The following is a 17,898-nucleotide window of genomic DNA, read 5'->3' on the forward strand; positions in this document are numbered from 1 at the left end:
GAGCATCGCCTGGCCAAGAAGATTCCTTTCCGACTGCCTCGTATCCCCCGCCCCGACACAAGGTAACCAATCACAATGTGTTCACCATGCAGATTATAGATGAGCCTTATTTCTCTTGTGTGTGTTTGTGTGTATTTAATTCATGCAAAATAGCAAGACAATTAGTACATTACATTACAGTAATTTAGCTGATGCTTTTATCGAAAGCGACTTACAATAATTGCATTTAACGTAGGAAACGCCAGTGTAGGCCTCCTACTGATGCTCTAGAGCAGGAATCTGCAAGAGTGTATAACAGATGTGATTTGTGCCGAGAGCGACAGACTGAAGGAGAGTGGAGGGGACAGGGTCTAGAGGGGACAGGGTCTAGAGGGGACGGTCTAGAGAGGACAGGGTCTAGAGGGGACGGTCTAGAGGGGACAGGGTCTAGAGGGGACGGTCTAGAGGGGACAGGGTCTAGAGAGGACAGGGTCTAGAGGGACAGGGTCTAGAGGGGACAGGGTCTAGAGAGGACAGGGTCTAGAGGGGACAGGGTCTAGAGGGACAGGGTCTAGAGAGGACAGGGTCTAGAGGGGACAGGGTCTAGAGGGGACAGGGTCTAGAGGGGATGGGCTAGAGGGGACAGGGTCTAGAGGGGACAGGGTCTAGAGAGGACAGGGTCTAGAGAGGACAGGGTCTAGAGGGGACAGGGTCTAGAGAGGACGGGCTAGAGGGGACGGTCTAGAGGGGACAGGGTCTAGAGAGGACAGGGTCTAGAGGGGACAGGGTCTAGAGAGGACAGGGTCTAGAGGGGACAGGGTCTAGAGGGGACAGGGTCTAGAGGGGACAGGGTCTAGAGAGGACAGGGTCTAGAGAGGACAGGGTCTAGAGAGGACAGGGTCTAGAGGGGACGGTCTAGAGAGGACAGGGTCTAGAGGGGACAGGGTCTAGAGAGGACAGGGTCTAGAGAGGACAGGGTCTAGAGAGGACAGGGTCTAGAGGGGACAGGGTCTAGAGAGGACAGGGTCTAGAGAGGACAGGGTCTAGAGAGGACAGGGTCTAGAGGGGACAGGGCTAGAGGGGACAGGGTCTAGAGGGGACAGGGTCTAGAGGGGACAGGGTCTAGAGGGGACAGGGTCTAGAGGGGACAGGGTCTAGAGGGGACAGGGTCTAGAGGGGACGGTCTAGAGGGGACAGGGTCTAGAGGGGACAGGGTCTAGAGAGGACAGGGTCTAGAGGGGACAGGGTCTAGAGGGGACAGGGTCTAGGTGTTGGGCGGATGTAACAAGGTTGAGGACCTCGTTAGGGGAGAGGGGAGGAAGGTGGGGGAAGGTGGGACATGTGTGTGGGGGAGAGAGATAGTTCAGAAGGTCCTGGGAGGCTGCCTTTCCTCCCGTCACGCTCAGATCCTCTCCAGCTCCGTCTGTCCGTACGCTCAGATCCTCTCCAGCTCCGTCTGTCCGTACGCTCAGATCCTCTCCAGCTCCGTCTGTCCGTACGCTCAGATCCTCTCCAGCTCCGTCTGTCCGTACGCTCAGATCCTCTCCAGCTCCGTCTGTCCGTACGCTCAGATCCTCTCCAGCTCCGTCTGTCCGTACGCTCAGATCCTCTCCAGCTCCGTCTGTCCGTACGCTCAGATCCTCTCCAGCTCCGTCTGTCCGTACGCTCAGATCCTCTCCAGCTCTGTCTGTCTGTACGCTCAGATCCTCTCCAGCTTCGTCTGTCTGTACGCGAGGGGCAGGTGGAGTTGGCCAGGTGCTCCCACTAGCTCGTTATCTCTGACTAGATTCACTTCACCTTCGGTTGGGCTGAGTTCAATCAAAACACTCACTGTCATACAGATAAATTCAGCTCCAAGTGCTTTACAACAGAGCATTTAAATTAAAGAATGTGACATTTAATGATGCAATCATCAGGCTTGTCTTCATTCATAGACTATAGGAGAAAAACACTGAGCCCAGCCTGCTAAATCTGCTCAAAGACGCCACCTGCCGGTGGTGCATCACATAAACAAAATAACAGCCGTCTGAAATATCACGAGATTTCCAAAGGGATTTCCCTGCCAAATACCACGATTTTGAAATGCTGCATGATGGGAAATTTCGAACTTCCCACATTTGTACGGCTTCCGTGTTGAACGACATGATTCCGGAAAACTGTGTGCACTGGGCTTTGAAGTAGCTTTTCTGTCGTTTGGTGGGTGTGTCAGAGGTGTTAACCAATCAGCAGACGGATGAATAAGCCCCGCCCTTTGTCTTCTCAGCTGCCATAGCTGCGCTTGCATAAGACCCAGGATGTTCGACGCACCGCCGCTTCTGTTTCAGTAGTAGTCAACAGTAACTGTTATGCAACGTTTTGTCAGGGCGGAACTCTGATGACATCACATCCTGCTGTCCTTTCACTTCCTCAGGTCAAAGGCTACCGCTACTTGGAGGAGGACAACTCAGACGAGTCGGACTCGGAGAGAAGCGGAGAGGAAGAGGAGGGTGAGGAAGGAGGGGCCATTAGGGAGGACTGGGGCGGAGACCCGGGCTCGCAGGGATCCGATTCGCCGAAAGCCGGGAGGGGCGGGGCCAGGGGTATGCGCCGGAGGCGGGACGATGAGTACGAGCACGCGGGAGAAAGAGAGGAACTGTAACAGAGAGAGAGAGAGAGAGAGAGAACAAGAGAGCGGAGGAGGAAAAGCAGAGGGCAACGGAGGAGAGACGGCAGGGGATGGATGGATGGATGGATGGATGGATGGATGGATGGATGGATGGATGGAGGGAGGGAGGGAGGGAGGGAGGGATGGATGGATGATGGAGGGATGGATGGATGGATGGATGGATGGATGGATGGAGGGATGGATGGATGGATGGATGATGGAGGGATGGATGGATGGATGGATGGATGGAGGGAGGGAGGGAGGGAGGGAGGGATGGATGGATGATGGAGGGATGGAGGGATGGATGGATGGATGGATGGATGGATGGATGGATGGATGGATGGAGGGATGGATGATGGAGGGATGGATGGATGGATGGATGGATGGAGGGATGGAGGGAGGGAGGGAGGGAGGGAGGGAGGGAGGGAGGGAGGGAGGGAGGGAGGGAGGGAGGGATGGATGGATGATGGAGGGATGGATGGATGGATGGATGGATGGATGGATGGATGGAGGGAGGGAGGGAGGGAGGGAGGGAGGGATGGAGGGAGGGAGGGAGGGAGGGAGGGAGGGAGGGATGGATGGATGGGTGGAGGGAGGGATGGAGGGATGGATGGATGGAGGGAGGGAGGGAGGGAGGGAGGGATGATGAAGGGAGTGATGGATGGATGGATGGAGGGAGGGAGGGAGGGAGGGAGGGAGGGATGGATGGATGATGGAGGGATGGATGGATGGATGGATGGATGGATGGATGGAGGGATGGAGGGAGGGAGGGAGGGAGGAACTCAGAACAGAGAGGGGACTAATGAGGAGGATTCAGCCACTGTTTTACATGACGTGACATGGTCATTTAGCAGACACATTACGTGACATGGTCATTTAGCACTGTTTCATGACGTGACATGGTCATTTAGCACTGTTTCATGACGTGACAAGGTCATTTAGCACTGTTTCATGACGTGACATGGTCATTTAGCACTGTTTCATGACGTGACAAGGTCATTTAGCACTGTTTCATGACGTGACATGGTCATTTAGCACTGTTTCATGACGTGACATGGTCATTTAGCACTGTTTCATGACGTGACATGGTCATTTATCAGACACATGTATCCAAAGTGACTGAGAGTAATTGCAGCCTTGAAGGACTTTGAAGTCAGCTGTCACTACTGTTTTGCTGACACAGCTTTATCTGTGTCTGACTAAATCTGGACCTTAATTTGTGCCGTTTGGTTGGCCATGGTACAGTATAAAATATTATATACACACACACACACACACACACACAGCATATACAGTACAGTAGGACAGACATTGAGTAGTTACTGTGGTACAGAAAAGAAGACCCGAAAGATTATGAGATCATAACTGACTTGAAAAAGGGAAGCAGTATTTCGAAACATTAGTTGTTTCCTGTCAGGTTTCTGCAATCTCGCAAATAACGGTACATTCTAGAAGCTTCTCCTAGACTGTGGTACTTTAGTTGTAGAATAGGGGAAGTATTTCTATTTCAAAAGTTGTTTGAGTTTGTTGTGTTTTTTGTGTATGTTTTGTGTATGTCATATTTAATTGTTGTGTCAAACAGACTAGTTCATGTTGTTGTAAGTGGTACTATGATATACTGTATGTGAATATGAATGATGTTGATTGTGTAACCTGGCTTTCATTTCGCTGAAATACACCAGTACTTGCCTGTGTTGAAACCACTTGTGTTTATCTGTCAATAGCAAAGTTTTGTCATGCAAAATGTGAGTCCCTGATTGGATATTGCCACTAAACTGTCAAACTAAACCCGCCTACATTGTCCCTGATTGGACCTGGGGCCTCATTTATCATTATGGATGGATACACCCTTTTTCATTTACACCTGATTGTTGCACTTGCTTTTCTTCGCAAATAATGTGATGTATCATGCCAAAACTCAATAGGAAATATTGTGAGATATATACACAATATTTCCCATCGAGTTTTGTCATGATACATCACATTATTTGCGAAGAAAAGCAAGTACACAAATCAGGTGTAAATGAAAAAGGGTGTATCCATAATGATAAACCTCATTCATCTCCAGGTCACGCTAGGATTAGGATTCAGTCCAGGAGCATTTCTATTGGAGGTGATCTGGTCTGACTGACTGGGTTGTGAAAGTGAAACCTAAGCTTTGCATTGTGGTTCCAAGCTAGTGCGTCACAGTTTAGGAAACAGCTTTACATAATGATTCAATTATCTGTTAAACTGTATAATGATTTATTCTGACCAATCGTGCTATTTTGTAATTATAATTTGAAGTTTGCTATTGAAAGGTCAGTGACCAGGGATCATTTTGATGCGATTTGATTTGTGTTTTTTTCATGTTTATAATGTTGTTGTTGCTTTTACTGTGTGGGGGTGTGCTGTTATAAAACAGAAATAAGTGTCACCATGGAAACTCTAGCTAAGTTTTAATTGGAAAGTTGATGTCTACACAGAGATAGAGGTAGAAGAGGCTGAATACCAGTTCCACCTTCTGGCTTTCACACACATATTTGACACTGACACACAGACACACACACACAATTTAATTTATAAATAGTAGAATAAATGTCATACAAATAAACACATTTATAAGCACTCTCAAGTCTCTCTTTCTTTCTCACGGACAGACAGACATGCACATGCACACACAATAACACACACACACACACAGGTGAGTTACAGCTCAGGAGACAGGTTTGAGGTCAGCATGACTTTATTGTTCAGAGGTGCTTTCTCTTTCCTCTCCTTTCTTCCTCCTCTCTCTTCTTCCTCCTCTCTCCTCTTCCTCCTCTCTTCTTCCTCTCCTCTCTCTCTCCCTCCTCTGCTTATTGTTGTTGGTGTTGCTAGTGGTCCAGTGTCCCTGACGTTTACCTACCTACCGATGGACCGTTACACTAACGACCCACCACACACACACACACACACACACACACACACGTACTGTAGTGTTGTTCCTGGAATGAGCTTTGTCATGCTGCTGCCTTTATTCTGCTGCCTCTAAGTAACCCCCTAGTACTGAGCGTCCAGTCTAGAGTATCAGGACATGAGGAGGCGTGGCCGTGACACGGGACTGAGGTCGGGGGGGGGTCGGCTGGCTGGAGTGTACCAGCCCTGACTGTGGGGGGGGGGGGGGTTGCTTGTGGTCTACGTGGTCCAGGGTCGGGGGCTCCGGTCCGGTCCGACGGTGGTCTCAGTGCTGGATGCGGCGGATAGACTGGATCTGGGGGGTCTGGCAGTGGGACCCCCAGTTCCTCCAGTGCTGGTAGTCTCCGCTGTGCCTCTCACACTCCATGATGTACTGCTGCCCCCTGTAGCCGGGGTACTGGTAGCACACGAAGCTGCGCGGATGAGAGAGTGTGTTATTGTTTATTGTTTATTAGATAGATAGATACTTTATTGAAATTTGGCATTTCAGCAGTGGGGATTACAGGGTTGGAAAGAAAAGGAAGCTAGATACAGAATAACGGAAAAATACAGGAGATAAGGGGGGTAGTAGCTTGTTGCGTGTGTGTGTGTGTGTGTGTTTGTGTGTGTTTGTGTGTGTTTGTGTCTGTGTGTGTATGTATGTTCATGTGTTCATGTTTGTGTGTGTGTGTGTTCGTGTCTGTGTCTGTGTGTATGTTCATGTGTGTGTGTATGTTTGTGTGTGTGTGTGTGTTCGTGTGTGTGTGTGTGTATGTTCATGTGTGTGTGTATGTTTGTGTGTGTGTTCGTGTCTGTGTCTGTGTGTGTGTGTGTTCGTGTGTGTGTGTGTATGTTCATGTGTGTGTGTGTGTATGTCTGTGTGTGTGTGTTTGTGTGTGTGTGTTCGTGTGTGTGTATGTGTGTGTGTATGTTTATGTGTGTGTGTGTGTGTGTGTATGTCTGTGTGTGTATGTCTGTGTGTGTGTGTTCGTGTGTGTGTGTGTGTGTGTGTATGTTTATGTGTCTGTGTGTGTGTGTGTTCGTGTGTGTGTGTGTGTGTATGTTTATGTGTGTGTGTATGTATGTCTGTGTGTTTGTGTGTGTTCGTGTGTGTGTGTGTGTGTATGTTTATGTGTGTGTGTGTGTGTGCGCGTGCGTAGTAGATTGACTCACGCTCCACACTGCACGTGCATGGATCCCACTTCAGGCATGGCCCAGCCCATGGCCCTCAGGGAGGGGTAGTCATCACACACCTCCGCACAGCGGCCCAGGAAGTTCTCCCTCTCGTAGATCATCATCCGGCTGCTCTGGTGGGACTGGGGGGGGGGGGGGGGGGGGGGCAGGCACGGAGGGGGGTTAATGTATAGGACACACACACGGACACACACACACACACACTCACACCAGTGCGGTATTTCTCAAACTCAGTCTGTGCTTTTCTCCAACTATTCTGTCTCTCACACACGTACAGTACACACAGCCCCCCCCCCTCCCCAACACACACACACACACACACTCAGTCTGTGCTCTCTTCCATATCTCACACACCTACAGAACACACAGCCCCCCCCCCTCCCCAACACACACACACACACACACTCAGTCTGTGCTCTCTTCCATATCTCACACACGTACAGTACACACAGCCCCCCCTCCTCCCCAACACACACACACACACACACTCAGTCTGTGCTCTCTTCCATATCTCACACACCTACACACACACACACACCAATGCAGTATTTCTCAAACTCTGCTTTCCTCCAACTCTTCTGTCTCTCTCTCTCTCTCTCTGACACACACACACACACAGCAGCCCACACACACACACACACACAAAACACAAACACACACACTCAGTCTGTACTCTCTTCGATCTCTCTCTCTCTCTCTCTCTCTCTCTCTCTCACACACACACACACACACCCCAATGCAGTATTTCTCAAACTCAGTCTGTGCTTTCCTCCCACTCTTCTGTCTCTCACACACCTACACACAGCAGCCCACACACACACACAAGCACACACACACACACACAAGCGCACATCCACATACACACAAACACACACACGCGCTCCTTGGGCACTCACGCCGCAGTAGATGGGGCGGAAGGACATGAGGCGCTCCACGTGGTAGGACAGGGATCCGCTGAAGGAGTCCCAGTGGGGGTACTCGCCCCTCTCCAGGACGAACTGCTGCCCCTGGAAGTCATGGTGCTCGAAGCCCACCCAGCTACACACGGGGCAGAGGGGGAGGGAGGGAGGGAGGGAGGGACAGGGGAGGGAGGGTGTTATATAAGACTGGATGGAGAAGGGAAAAGTTGAGAGATGTACTTTCATAGTAGGTTTTGATGTCGCACCCTAGTGGTCATATGTTGGCGGTGCACCATATGTTGGCTGGAACACACACAAACCACACGCACGCACACACACATACATGGATACGCGCGCGCACACATACGCACACACACACACACACACACACACACACACACACAGACATACACACACACACACACAGACGCGCACACACACACACACACACAGACATACAGGGTGTTGTGACTCACGCTCCACTCTCCACCCTGATGGAGCGGATGTAGTCGAAGCCGCAGTCGTGGATGTTACAGCACTCGTGGGTGAACTCCTGGCACTTGCCCTGGAAGTGTTCCTGCTCGAACACAGTCACCTAAGAGATACACACACAGGTCAGGGTGTCTGTGTGTGTGTGTGTGTTGCAGGAGGAGGGTGTGGGCGTGTGTATGTGTGTGTGTTGAGAGAGGAGGGTGTGTGTGTGTGTGCGTGTGCGTGCGTGTGTGTGTGTGTGTGTGTGTGTGTGTAAAGTCACCTTGAAGAAAGGGGCCATACCCATGCCAGGGAAGAACATGGGGGAGGTCATGTGGGTTTTAGTAGCTCTATTCATTTCTTCAGAGAGGAGAGAGAGAGAGAGAGAGAGAGAGAGAGAGAGGATGAGAAATATGAATTCAACATATTGTTGTCATTACAGAAGATTGCGATGCTATCGATTAAGAGGCCCCGTGACCAATCGCGCATGCTCAGTAATGTTGAATATCATCTGGCATCCCCGGGCGGAAAAAAGGTCCAGATAAAGTAGGCTGCCATGCACTCCCCAGCTCATTCTTTACAAATGAGAAACCAGTCTTCTTCAATCTTTTAGAAACTTTTTTAAAACTGCTCATGATAAACAGTATTTTCAATGAAATACAGTTATTAGCAAATACAATCCAGGTAGTAGTTTTCAAGAGTTTGAATGAAATGTCAACGTAAGTAGTGGTGATAAACAGGCTATCCAAAACTTTCAGCAAAACTTTCCAAAACTTTCAGCAAAACGTTGCCAAATGTGAAGCCGTAAATCCACTCGAGCGTGTTCGGTTCCCCCGCGAGCTTACCTGGACCGTCTCTCTCTCTCACGCGCCAATCCTTTTCTCATAGACTTTAGTGAGAATCTGGCGCCACCGTTTTATACCGGCGTCCACAATTTGCTGGCGCGTGACCACCGGCAACACAGTGCGTGCGTGTGCGTGTTGGTCAATACGCAGGTGGCTTGCTCGTGAGCGAGCGCGCGCGCACATTGGAGAAAAGGTAGAAACCATCTATACGCGCGTGCCGTCCTTCGTCCGTGCGTAAAAGTGTGTGTGCGCGCGCCGGGCTTGACCCCTCGCCCCTCTTGCTCTTTTTGTTCCCTATACTACAACAAGGACAGCGTGCTCCCTGTCGACTCAGCACATCATACCGTAGAGCTCCCGGTGAATGCACCGTGACCAGAGGCAGTGCGCGAGCCCGAGTGAATGCACCGGGACCAGAGGCAGTGCGCGGGCCCGTGCGGAGTGAATGGGGGGCCCGCGGGGGGGCCAGCACCGTTATATTCGTACAGGTCAGCAGTGCTATCGTGTAGCGCAACAATGGCCCGGGCTCCAGGCGGAGAATGAGGAGGATTTAGCCCCTACTGTGGCGATCAATTAGGAAAGCTCCTGTGCGTTATATAGATTCCACAGTTGAAGAAACGATGGAATAATACGGTATTGTCTGACTAATTTTAGGTGTTAATAAGTTTCCAATGAAACGGGGACTTACTGTATGTGCATAACATGATTTCTAACAAAGCTCTGACTATCTCAATCCAGTTTAGTATGTCGGTTTCTTATCACGTGAAAGCCTCAAAACTGAGTCTCAGTTGATGGCACATTCGGCCAAATTGTCAGTTTGACGTCCTTATTAAAGAGAATTATAGCATTGATGATGATGGTAATGATCTGCCCATGAGAAGAGCTGCCACCTGTTTACACAAACCCAAAGTGACAATGACTTCACTGTTGTCAAGGTTACCGTTCAGCACCCCATGCCCAACCCTCCCCACCGCACCCCACCCACGGATCTGCTTACCTCATTGACCCTTGATCTTTGAGCTGGATCATTTGAAAGGGCCACAGTCTGCCGAAAAACTCCAGATTGTCCACCACACACACACACACACACACACACACACACACACACACACACACACACACACACACACACACACACACACCTCTGTCTAACTGGCCTTAGGTTCCAAGTTCATGTTCAGTATCCCAGGTAACACCAGCCAGCATAGTGAGGTGAAGGTGAGGTGAATGAAGTGGAATACAGTGATATGCAGCTATTGTCTTTTCATAATTATGTCCTAACTAAATAACTGATAATAACTGATAAGGTTACAGGTATAACAAAATGGGTTCTTGATTTTTTCATGTTTACTGTGGTGTAGGAAAGAGACTGGCTCCTGTACTGTATATAGAATAATGTAGCCACTGTTAGCTGTTCCAGTAGCTGGAAGTGGTACTGTAGTTTCACCAGGCATCAACCACCTAGCCAACCACCATTTCAAAGGTCTCTCTCTGACCCCCCTGCAACTGGTCACAATGCTGATCCCACTGATCCAAAATGGCTGCCATTCTTACGCAGTTGAACCTTCTGGTTTGATTCATCAATAAACTATGTTTCAGATACACAGGATATTTGGTATGCATTTGTATCGAATTTAGCATATAGTTTAATTTAGTTTTTTTACTAGCACAATTACTAGCACTGCACATATTGAATACACATATATATTAGCTATACACCTCCCTGTCTTTGTGGTTGAATTGAAATTCATTAAAGCCCATTAAAATGTTCTGAGAACATCACATCTCTAACCCACTAAACTACTAATTTACATTACATTACTTTCATTTAGCAGACGATTTATCCAAAGCGACTTACACTAATTGCATATAACATAGGTGGTCAGTGTACAGTACTACTACTTGCCACAACTCACAAGTGCATCTCTCTTCTAAGACTAAGAGCATCATCTAGAGCTCAAGTGAAAGAATAACAATTTGAGCTCCTATACGTTGATTAAACATGAGGAACCTTGAGATCATCTGCCAGTTCAAGCATTGCATTACATTACCTCCCCCTCTCTCCTCTCTCTCTGTATCTCTCCCTCTCTCTGTATCTCTCTCCCTCCCACTCTTCTCTCTGTATCTTTCTCTCCCTCCCTCTCTCTCTTCTCTCTATGTACTGTATCTCTCTGTATCTCTCTCTCTCCCCCTCTCTCTTCTCTCTCTGTATCTCTCTCTCTCCCCCTCTCTCTTCTCTCTCTGTATCTCTCTCTCCCTCCCCCTCTCTCTTCTCTCTGTATCTCTCTGTATATCTCTCTCCCTCCCCCTCTCTCTCTTCTCCTCTCTCTCTCTTCACTCTCTGTATCTCTCTCTCCCTCCCTCTCTCTCTTCTCTCTCTGTATCTCTCTCTCCCTCCCTCTTTCTCTTCTCTCTCTGTATCTCTCTCTCCCTCCCTCCCTCCCTCTCTCTCTCTTCACTCTCTGTATCTCTCTCTCCCTCCCTCTCTCTCTTCTCTCTCTGTATCTCTCTCTCCCTCCCCCTCTCTCTACTCTCTCTGTATCTCTCTCTCCCTCCCTCTCTCTCTCTTCTCTCTCGGTATGTCTCTCTCCCTCCCTCTCTCTCTCTGTGATGATGGGGGGTTTCTATTCTTCCTGGTGTGTGAGCTCAGCAGGTTTGCTTGTGAGCGTGTAATCCCTGCGTTCTGGACGCCAGCGTATAAAAGCAGAGGGGCCCCACCGCACTCACACACAGAGAGAGACCCTCACACAGCCCTGTCTGCTCCCCTACGCACACACTGCCACAGGTAAGACACACACACACACACACACACACACTTACAAAGACAGACAGACAAAGGGAGAGATAAAAAGCATGGAGGTGGTAAGGAATTTAATTAAAAAATTATGTTTGGATCAAGTCGAATGTAAAATTGAGGGGACAGTTAAGGCCCACTGTAGTAAACAAAGGGGGAAAAAAATTCATCGTCGGAAAAAAAAGTCATTGTCTTTGCAAAAAAAAAAAAAAACGTTGAAATTATCTGACAATAAATTCGTAAAGTTTGGTAGTTATTTCATAGTTCGAGAAGATTCGGCATTTAACTTTGGAAACAGACGTTTTGTAATTCTACAGTATGTAGATTTTCCTCCTCCCAGATCTATGGAGTAATGCAAAACTCTGGGATGAACTTGGCCACACAGTTTGGAATTATTATACAGTGTCAAAGATGGCCGCTGATATCTGGTGCTTGGTCCATTCAAATGGACACTGTTTATGTAAACATCTAAGTTCTGGGTCAGAAAAGGGGTCATATTCTTGTTTGGAGTACACGCCGGAAACGATAACCTACAGTGTTCTGAATTGTTTTCTTTTCCTCTTTTTTTCCTCCTCCATTCTTCTCCTCTTCCTCCCTCCTCTCTCCTCCTCGGCGGGGTCCAGTCATCATCATGTCTACAGGAGGAGAGAAGTCTAAGGCTGCCTGCCAGACCGATGGGAAGGCCGCTCAGGGCAAGAGGTCTGAGATGGGCATGATGTCCTACAAGGTACGCTCACACACACACACACACACACACACACACACACACACACACACACACACACACACACACACACACGCATGCACAGGCATGCATACACACATGCATGCAGGCACACACACACACAGGCATGCAAGGCATGCATACACACACACACCCACACACACACACACGCACTCACACTCACACACAGGCATGCATACACACACACATGCAGGCACGCACACACACGCACACACACACACACACTCACAGGCACGCATGCACGCACACATACACACATACACAAACATGCACGCACACACGCACGCATGTGCACACACACACACACACACACATACACACATACATGCATATACACACACACCCATGTACTGTTCTCGCCAAAGAAATTACACACACACACACAAATAAACATTTTAGATAATCATTTAGCTTTTTGACACGTTTTCCAACACTTGAGTTCACACTTTCCTCTTTTCCTGCCTCCGGTCCAAAGCTGCCAGTTGCCATAGATATGCATGTGGGTGGCTACAATAAAAAACGCTAGAAAAGTACAGTAGGCTACACTTTGTAGCCAAGTCAATGTCTATTAAAATCTCTGTAATACAGTATCTTACTTATCTTACCATTGCTGGGTATCTTTAGCACTATTTAGCTACTTAGCTACTCTGGGATGGTGTTTGATAAAATGAACAAACGAGCATTAGGAACGTGCCTATGTCACTCCTGTGAGAAAGCCATGAGGATATGGGTTCAAACCTTGTCTGTCAATGTCTGAAGTTTAGAATTAAAATCAGGTTGATTCGGACCAGGTAGGTTTTCACACATATGAAGAATTTGCTTTGGACATGGGTTCAAACCTTTCTCTGCCAAAGTCATGAGTACATACTTGGGTTCAACCCTTGCTCTGCCAATGTCTGAACTTTATCATAAGGACATGGGTTCAAACCCTGCTTTGTCAAATCCACGAGGATATGCGGGCAAACCTTGCTCTGCCAATTTATTGAAGTTTATCATTACCTTGAACGATAATATAAAGTGACATTTGAATAATTGCCACGTCATAGCCCTGGATGTTCAATAGCATTAGCTCGCTGAGCTGTTATTGAGCTCTTTGTCAACCAGTTGTCTAACTCATTTACATTTTTCCTGATAAACATGGTGATTCTAACTAGTAAGGCAAGTCCTCAGACCCACTCAGCATGGCGGTGTACTGAAGCAGTGAGCTACTAAACAGCTCGGCTTCATCTGTGGCTGCACATCTTTCCTGACTAACAGAGTAGAATGACAACATTTGGTTCTAGGCAGACGTGGATGTCAGCCCACGCTGCGATGTAGAGCGTTTGAATAACAGCGTACAGAACTTCTAACCTGTGTTGTAATGAAAAGAACATACAGCATGAGGATTAGAGAAAGACTTGTCAGACTGATTATTGTAGCTTTTGGCCATTGTTTTTATTTATTGATGATTTGTGAAGCACTTAGTGACTCTCTGTGAAAGGTGCTACAGTATATGAATAAAATGTACTTATTTATTTATTTACTTATTTACCTACTTGCTTACTTACTTACTTACTTACCTACTTATTTATTTATTTATTTATTTGCTTACTTATTTATTTACTTATTTACTAACTTACTTACTTACTTACTTACTTACTTACTTACTTACTTACTTACTTACTTATTTACTTACTTACTTATTAGCTTGGAACGCTTAATGACTGCTCATGTCTCATATGGACATCCCCTTTAATGTGAACCATTTTAATGTGAGTTAAAGACAGCGAGGTCTCTAAACCTGTTCTGTGTGAACCTGGGCTCTTCAGGTCTGGTGGAGATGAGACTGCTGACCCCTGTGACCTGCTACAGTGCCTGACGGTTACAGTGCATTATGCCTATCAGGCACATGTTGGTCAAAAACACTCAAATGTACCACCAACATGCACTCACTAATCATCATATCCAGCGTTGGGTATTATGGGAGATCATCCATCTTGTTGCTTCACGCCATGTCTCCACACATCGTCCACATGACTCTAATCTCATGTGACCATCTTCAGGATGGAAAGTTATCTGATCTTTTTTCACTTTGGGATTAACACTTGACCACTTTTCTCTACTTATAGTGCCGTTCGGGGGTCAAATGGCCCTTAAGTCTACAGAATGAGGCTGACACATAATGATCACTAGATAATACTACTTGCACGTAAGATCATAACTATCCAGTCATTGCCTAAGTAGGCAAACTACTACTTCTCACTATGATACCAGCTGTCAATGATACTTTAGGGGTTCTGTAGTTCATGTCCTGTACATTTGAAGGCAACTGTTGTGCTAGTTTCTTGTCAAACTCTACAAAATCTCCGAATCTTAAAAGCTCTACTCCTCCCCATCCCTCCATCCCTCCATCCCTTCCCCTCCCTCCCTTGTTCCAGATGTTTGTGTTTGACCAGGAGAACTTCCAGGGTCGCTGTATCGAGATCACTAACGAGTGCATGAACGTGTGTGAGATGGGCATGGACAGAGTGCGCTCCCTGCGCGTCGAATGCGGACCGTGAGTATCGACCACAGCCCCCCCCACCTCAACATGGGTAGCCCCCCCCACCTCAACATGGGTTGAACAGCAAGCACTGAACAAAAAGTCACGGCCCCTTTCTCTGTCTCCCCCCCCCCGCTTCCTATATTCCTTTTCTCTCTCACCCATCCCTCTCTCCATCCATCCATCCCTCCCTCCATCTATCCATACCTCTCTCCATCCATCCATCCCTCTCTCCATCCATCCATCCATCCATCCATCCATCCGTCCCTCCATCCCTCCATCCCTCCATCCCTCCCTCCCTCCATCCATCCATCCCTCCCTCCCTCCCTCCCTCCCTCCCTCCCTCCCTCCCTCCCTCCCTCCCTCCCTCCCTCCATCCATCCATCCCTCTCTCCATCCATCCATCCCTCTCTCCATCCATCCATCCCTCCCTCCATCCCTCCCTCCATCCCTCCCTCCCTCCATGACTCAGTTTCGTGGGCTATGAGCAGATGAACTTCTGTGGAGAGATGTACATCCTGGAGAAGGGGGAGTACCCCCGCTGGGACTCCTGGAGCAACTGTCAGAGGAACGACTACCTGCTCTCCTTCAGGCCCGTCCGCATGGTAAACTATCTATCTATCTATCTATCTATCTATCTATCTATCTATCTATCTATCTATCTATCTATCTATCTATCTATCTGTCTGTCTGTCTGTCTGTCTGTCTGTCTGTCTGTCTGTCTGTCTGTCTGTCTGTCTGTCTGTCTGTCTGTCTGTCCCATCCATCCTTCCATCCTTCCATCCTTCCATCCATCCATCCATCCATCCATCCATCCATCCATCCATCCATCCATCCATCCATCCATCGATTCATCCATCGATTCATCCATCCATCCATCCATCCATCCATCCATCCATCCATCCATCCATCCATCCATCCATCCATCCATCCATCCAGGAGCTGATGGACTGCTCTCTCTCTCTCTCTCTCTCTCTCTCTCTCTCTCTCTTTCCGTCCCAGGACCCCGAGAAGCACAAGATCTGCCTGTACGAGGTGGGAGAGTACAAGGGCCGCAAGATGGAGATCATGGACGACGACGTCCCCAGCCTGTTCGCCTACGGCTTCACCGACAGGGTCGGCAGCATCATGGTCAGCTGTGGAACGTGAGTGGCCCTCGCCGTAGCAACAGGGCCCCCCCCCCCCCTTTCACCCACACCACGACCGACCCATCCCTGGCCCACGACCGACCCATCCCTGGCCCACGACCGACCCATCCCTGGCCCAGACGAAAGAGACGGATCAGGAAATGACGAGCTTTTACGATGATGACGGAGACCTAATCAAAACACGCGGTCGGCTATCTTCCCTAAGCTACAACATAGAGAACCGAAGATACCAAAATCACAACTGAACACCCACATGACCGCGGACGGAGTCACAAGGTGTATTCATAGTCTAGTCTTTTTATACCCCCCCCGCTGGTAACGGAAAAAAAACGCGGAACCGTCGGATCGGGGCTCCTCGTCTCTCGCCCCCATCGTGTTGCTCAGCCCCCTCTGGCTCTCTCTCTCTGATCTGCTCTCTCCTGTTTTCATCTCTCTCTCTGATCTGCTCTCTCCTGTTTTCATCTCTCTCTCTGATCTGCTCTCTCCTGTTTTCATCTCTCTCTCTGATCTGCTCTCTCCTGTTTTCATCTCTCTCTCTGATCTGCTCTCCTGTTTTCATCTCTCTCTCTGATCTGCTCTCTCCTGTTTTCATCTCTCTCTCTGATCTGGTCTCTCTCCTGTTTTCATCTCTCTCTCTGATCTGGTCTCTCTCCTGTTTTCATCTCTCTCTCTGATCTGCTCTCTCTCCTGTTTTCATCTCTCTCTCTGATCTGGTCTCTCTCCTGTTTTCATCCCACCTTCCTGAACCGCCCCCCCCCCCCCCCTCCACCCACCACTTTGTTTTCATACCTCTCACCGTCTCTTTTGTGTCTCTCAACCCCCCCCCCCTTTCTCTCTCCCTTTCTCTCCATCCCTCCCTCCCTCCCTTCTCTCCATCCCTCCCTCCCTCCCTTCTCTCTCCCCCTCCCTCCCTCCCGTCTCCTCCACAGCTGGGTGGGGTACCAGTTCCCCGGCTACCGTGGCAGCCAGTACCTGCTGGAGAAGGGCGAGTACCGTCACTTCAACGAGTACGGCGCCCGCCAGCCCCAGTTCCAGTCCGTCAGGCGCGTCCGCGACATGCAGTGGCACCCCCACGGCTGCTACGTCACGGCCAGCAAGTGAGCGGCAGGTGGCGGCGGCGGGCCGAGGAAGAGAGCGAGCGGAGGGGAGGGGAGAGAAGGAGGGGGGGGGCGGGCGAAGGAGGACTAGGCGCCATCTTCCGACGCCCTCCTGTTCGCCCTCCGAAGCCTCGCCGTGGATAAATCTTACGGAGGGAGGGAGGGAGAGGGCTGGGGAGGGGGACGGGTGTTCACCGAGGGGATATATTTCTGGAACGGCGCCATCTGGTGGGGAGGAGGACAGCTGCGGCTGCTTTGACTGGGACTGAGAAGCCGACAACCTAAATAAAGGAACTATGAAAAACAACCCATCATTAAGATCTGGTTAATTAATAGATATTCTTTCTTTATTTTTTTTCTCCCTCTCTCTCTCTCTGCCCCTTTATCACTGTTTAAAATGTATTTTAACCCTCTCCTCCCCTCTCTCCATTTCCCCCCTCTAATACACTATCCCTTCATCCTATGCATCTCCCCTTTTGGGGCCGCTGCTGGGGTTGGAGTCCCCCCCCCCCCTCCCTCTCTCTCTCTCTCTCTCTCTCTCTCTGGCAGCCAATCACAATCTTACCCACAAAGTCAATCAGACACCTGACTCCCTTCCTCTTCAACCTGAACCCTAATAAAGACACTCATAACCTGCTCAGTCTCCGT

The 17,898-nt window shown here is 49.0% G+C and overlaps 3 protein-coding genes across 3 annotated transcripts in view; 2 read left to right on the forward strand and 1 right to left on the reverse strand.

The window, feature by feature from the left end:
* The window catches only part of unc93b1 (unc-93 homolog B1, TLR signaling regulator), a gene marked incomplete at its 3' end in the record, with an annotated part of 4,183 nt that extends 1,566 nt beyond the window's left edge, over positions 1 to 2,617 (forward strand). Inside the window, exons 4-6 of the mRNA XM_084454689.1 lie at positions 4 to 62; positions 1,419 to 1,664; positions 2,390 to 2,617. Of these exons, the coding sequence (XP_084310815.1) occupies positions 4 to 62; positions 1,419 to 1,664; positions 2,390 to 2,617 (533 nt within the window). The remainder of the gene's footprint in view (positions 1 to 3; positions 63 to 1,418; positions 1,665 to 2,389) is intronic.
* A 3,208-nt stretch (positions 2,618 to 5,825) lies between these two features.
* Positions 5,826 to 8,461, reverse strand: LOC311322499 (beta-crystallin A1-like; the record flags this gene model as incomplete). Its single annotated transcript, XM_084454572.1, has 5 exons — positions 5,826 to 5,973; positions 6,713 to 6,855; positions 7,630 to 7,771; positions 8,109 to 8,227; positions 8,387 to 8,461. The coding sequence occupies 5 exons, from the start codon at positions 8,459 to 8,461 to the stop codon at positions 5,826 to 5,828; spliced, it is 627 nt and encodes a 208-aa protein (XP_084310698.1).
* Positions 8,462 to 11,702: 3,241 nt separating this feature from the next.
* LOC311322501 (beta-crystallin B1-like) lies at positions 11,703 to 17,254 on the forward strand (the record flags this gene model as incomplete). Its single annotated transcript, XM_084454574.1, has 6 exons — positions 11,703 to 11,730; positions 12,363 to 12,466; positions 14,902 to 15,020; positions 15,478 to 15,610; positions 16,008 to 16,150; positions 17,083 to 17,254. Exons 2-6 carry the CDS (start codon positions 12,371 to 12,373, stop codon positions 17,252 to 17,254), a joined length of 663 nt encoding a protein of 220 aa, XP_084310700.1. The 5' UTR covers positions 11,703 to 11,730; positions 12,363 to 12,370.
* Positions 17,255 to 17,898: the final 644 nt, after the last annotated feature.

This window comes from Borostomias antarcticus, assembly GCF_949987555.1.
Source record: "Borostomias antarcticus genome assembly, chromosome: 20".
Lineage (NCBI taxonomy): Eukaryota > Metazoa > Chordata > Actinopteri > Stomiiformes > Stomiidae > Borostomias > Borostomias antarcticus.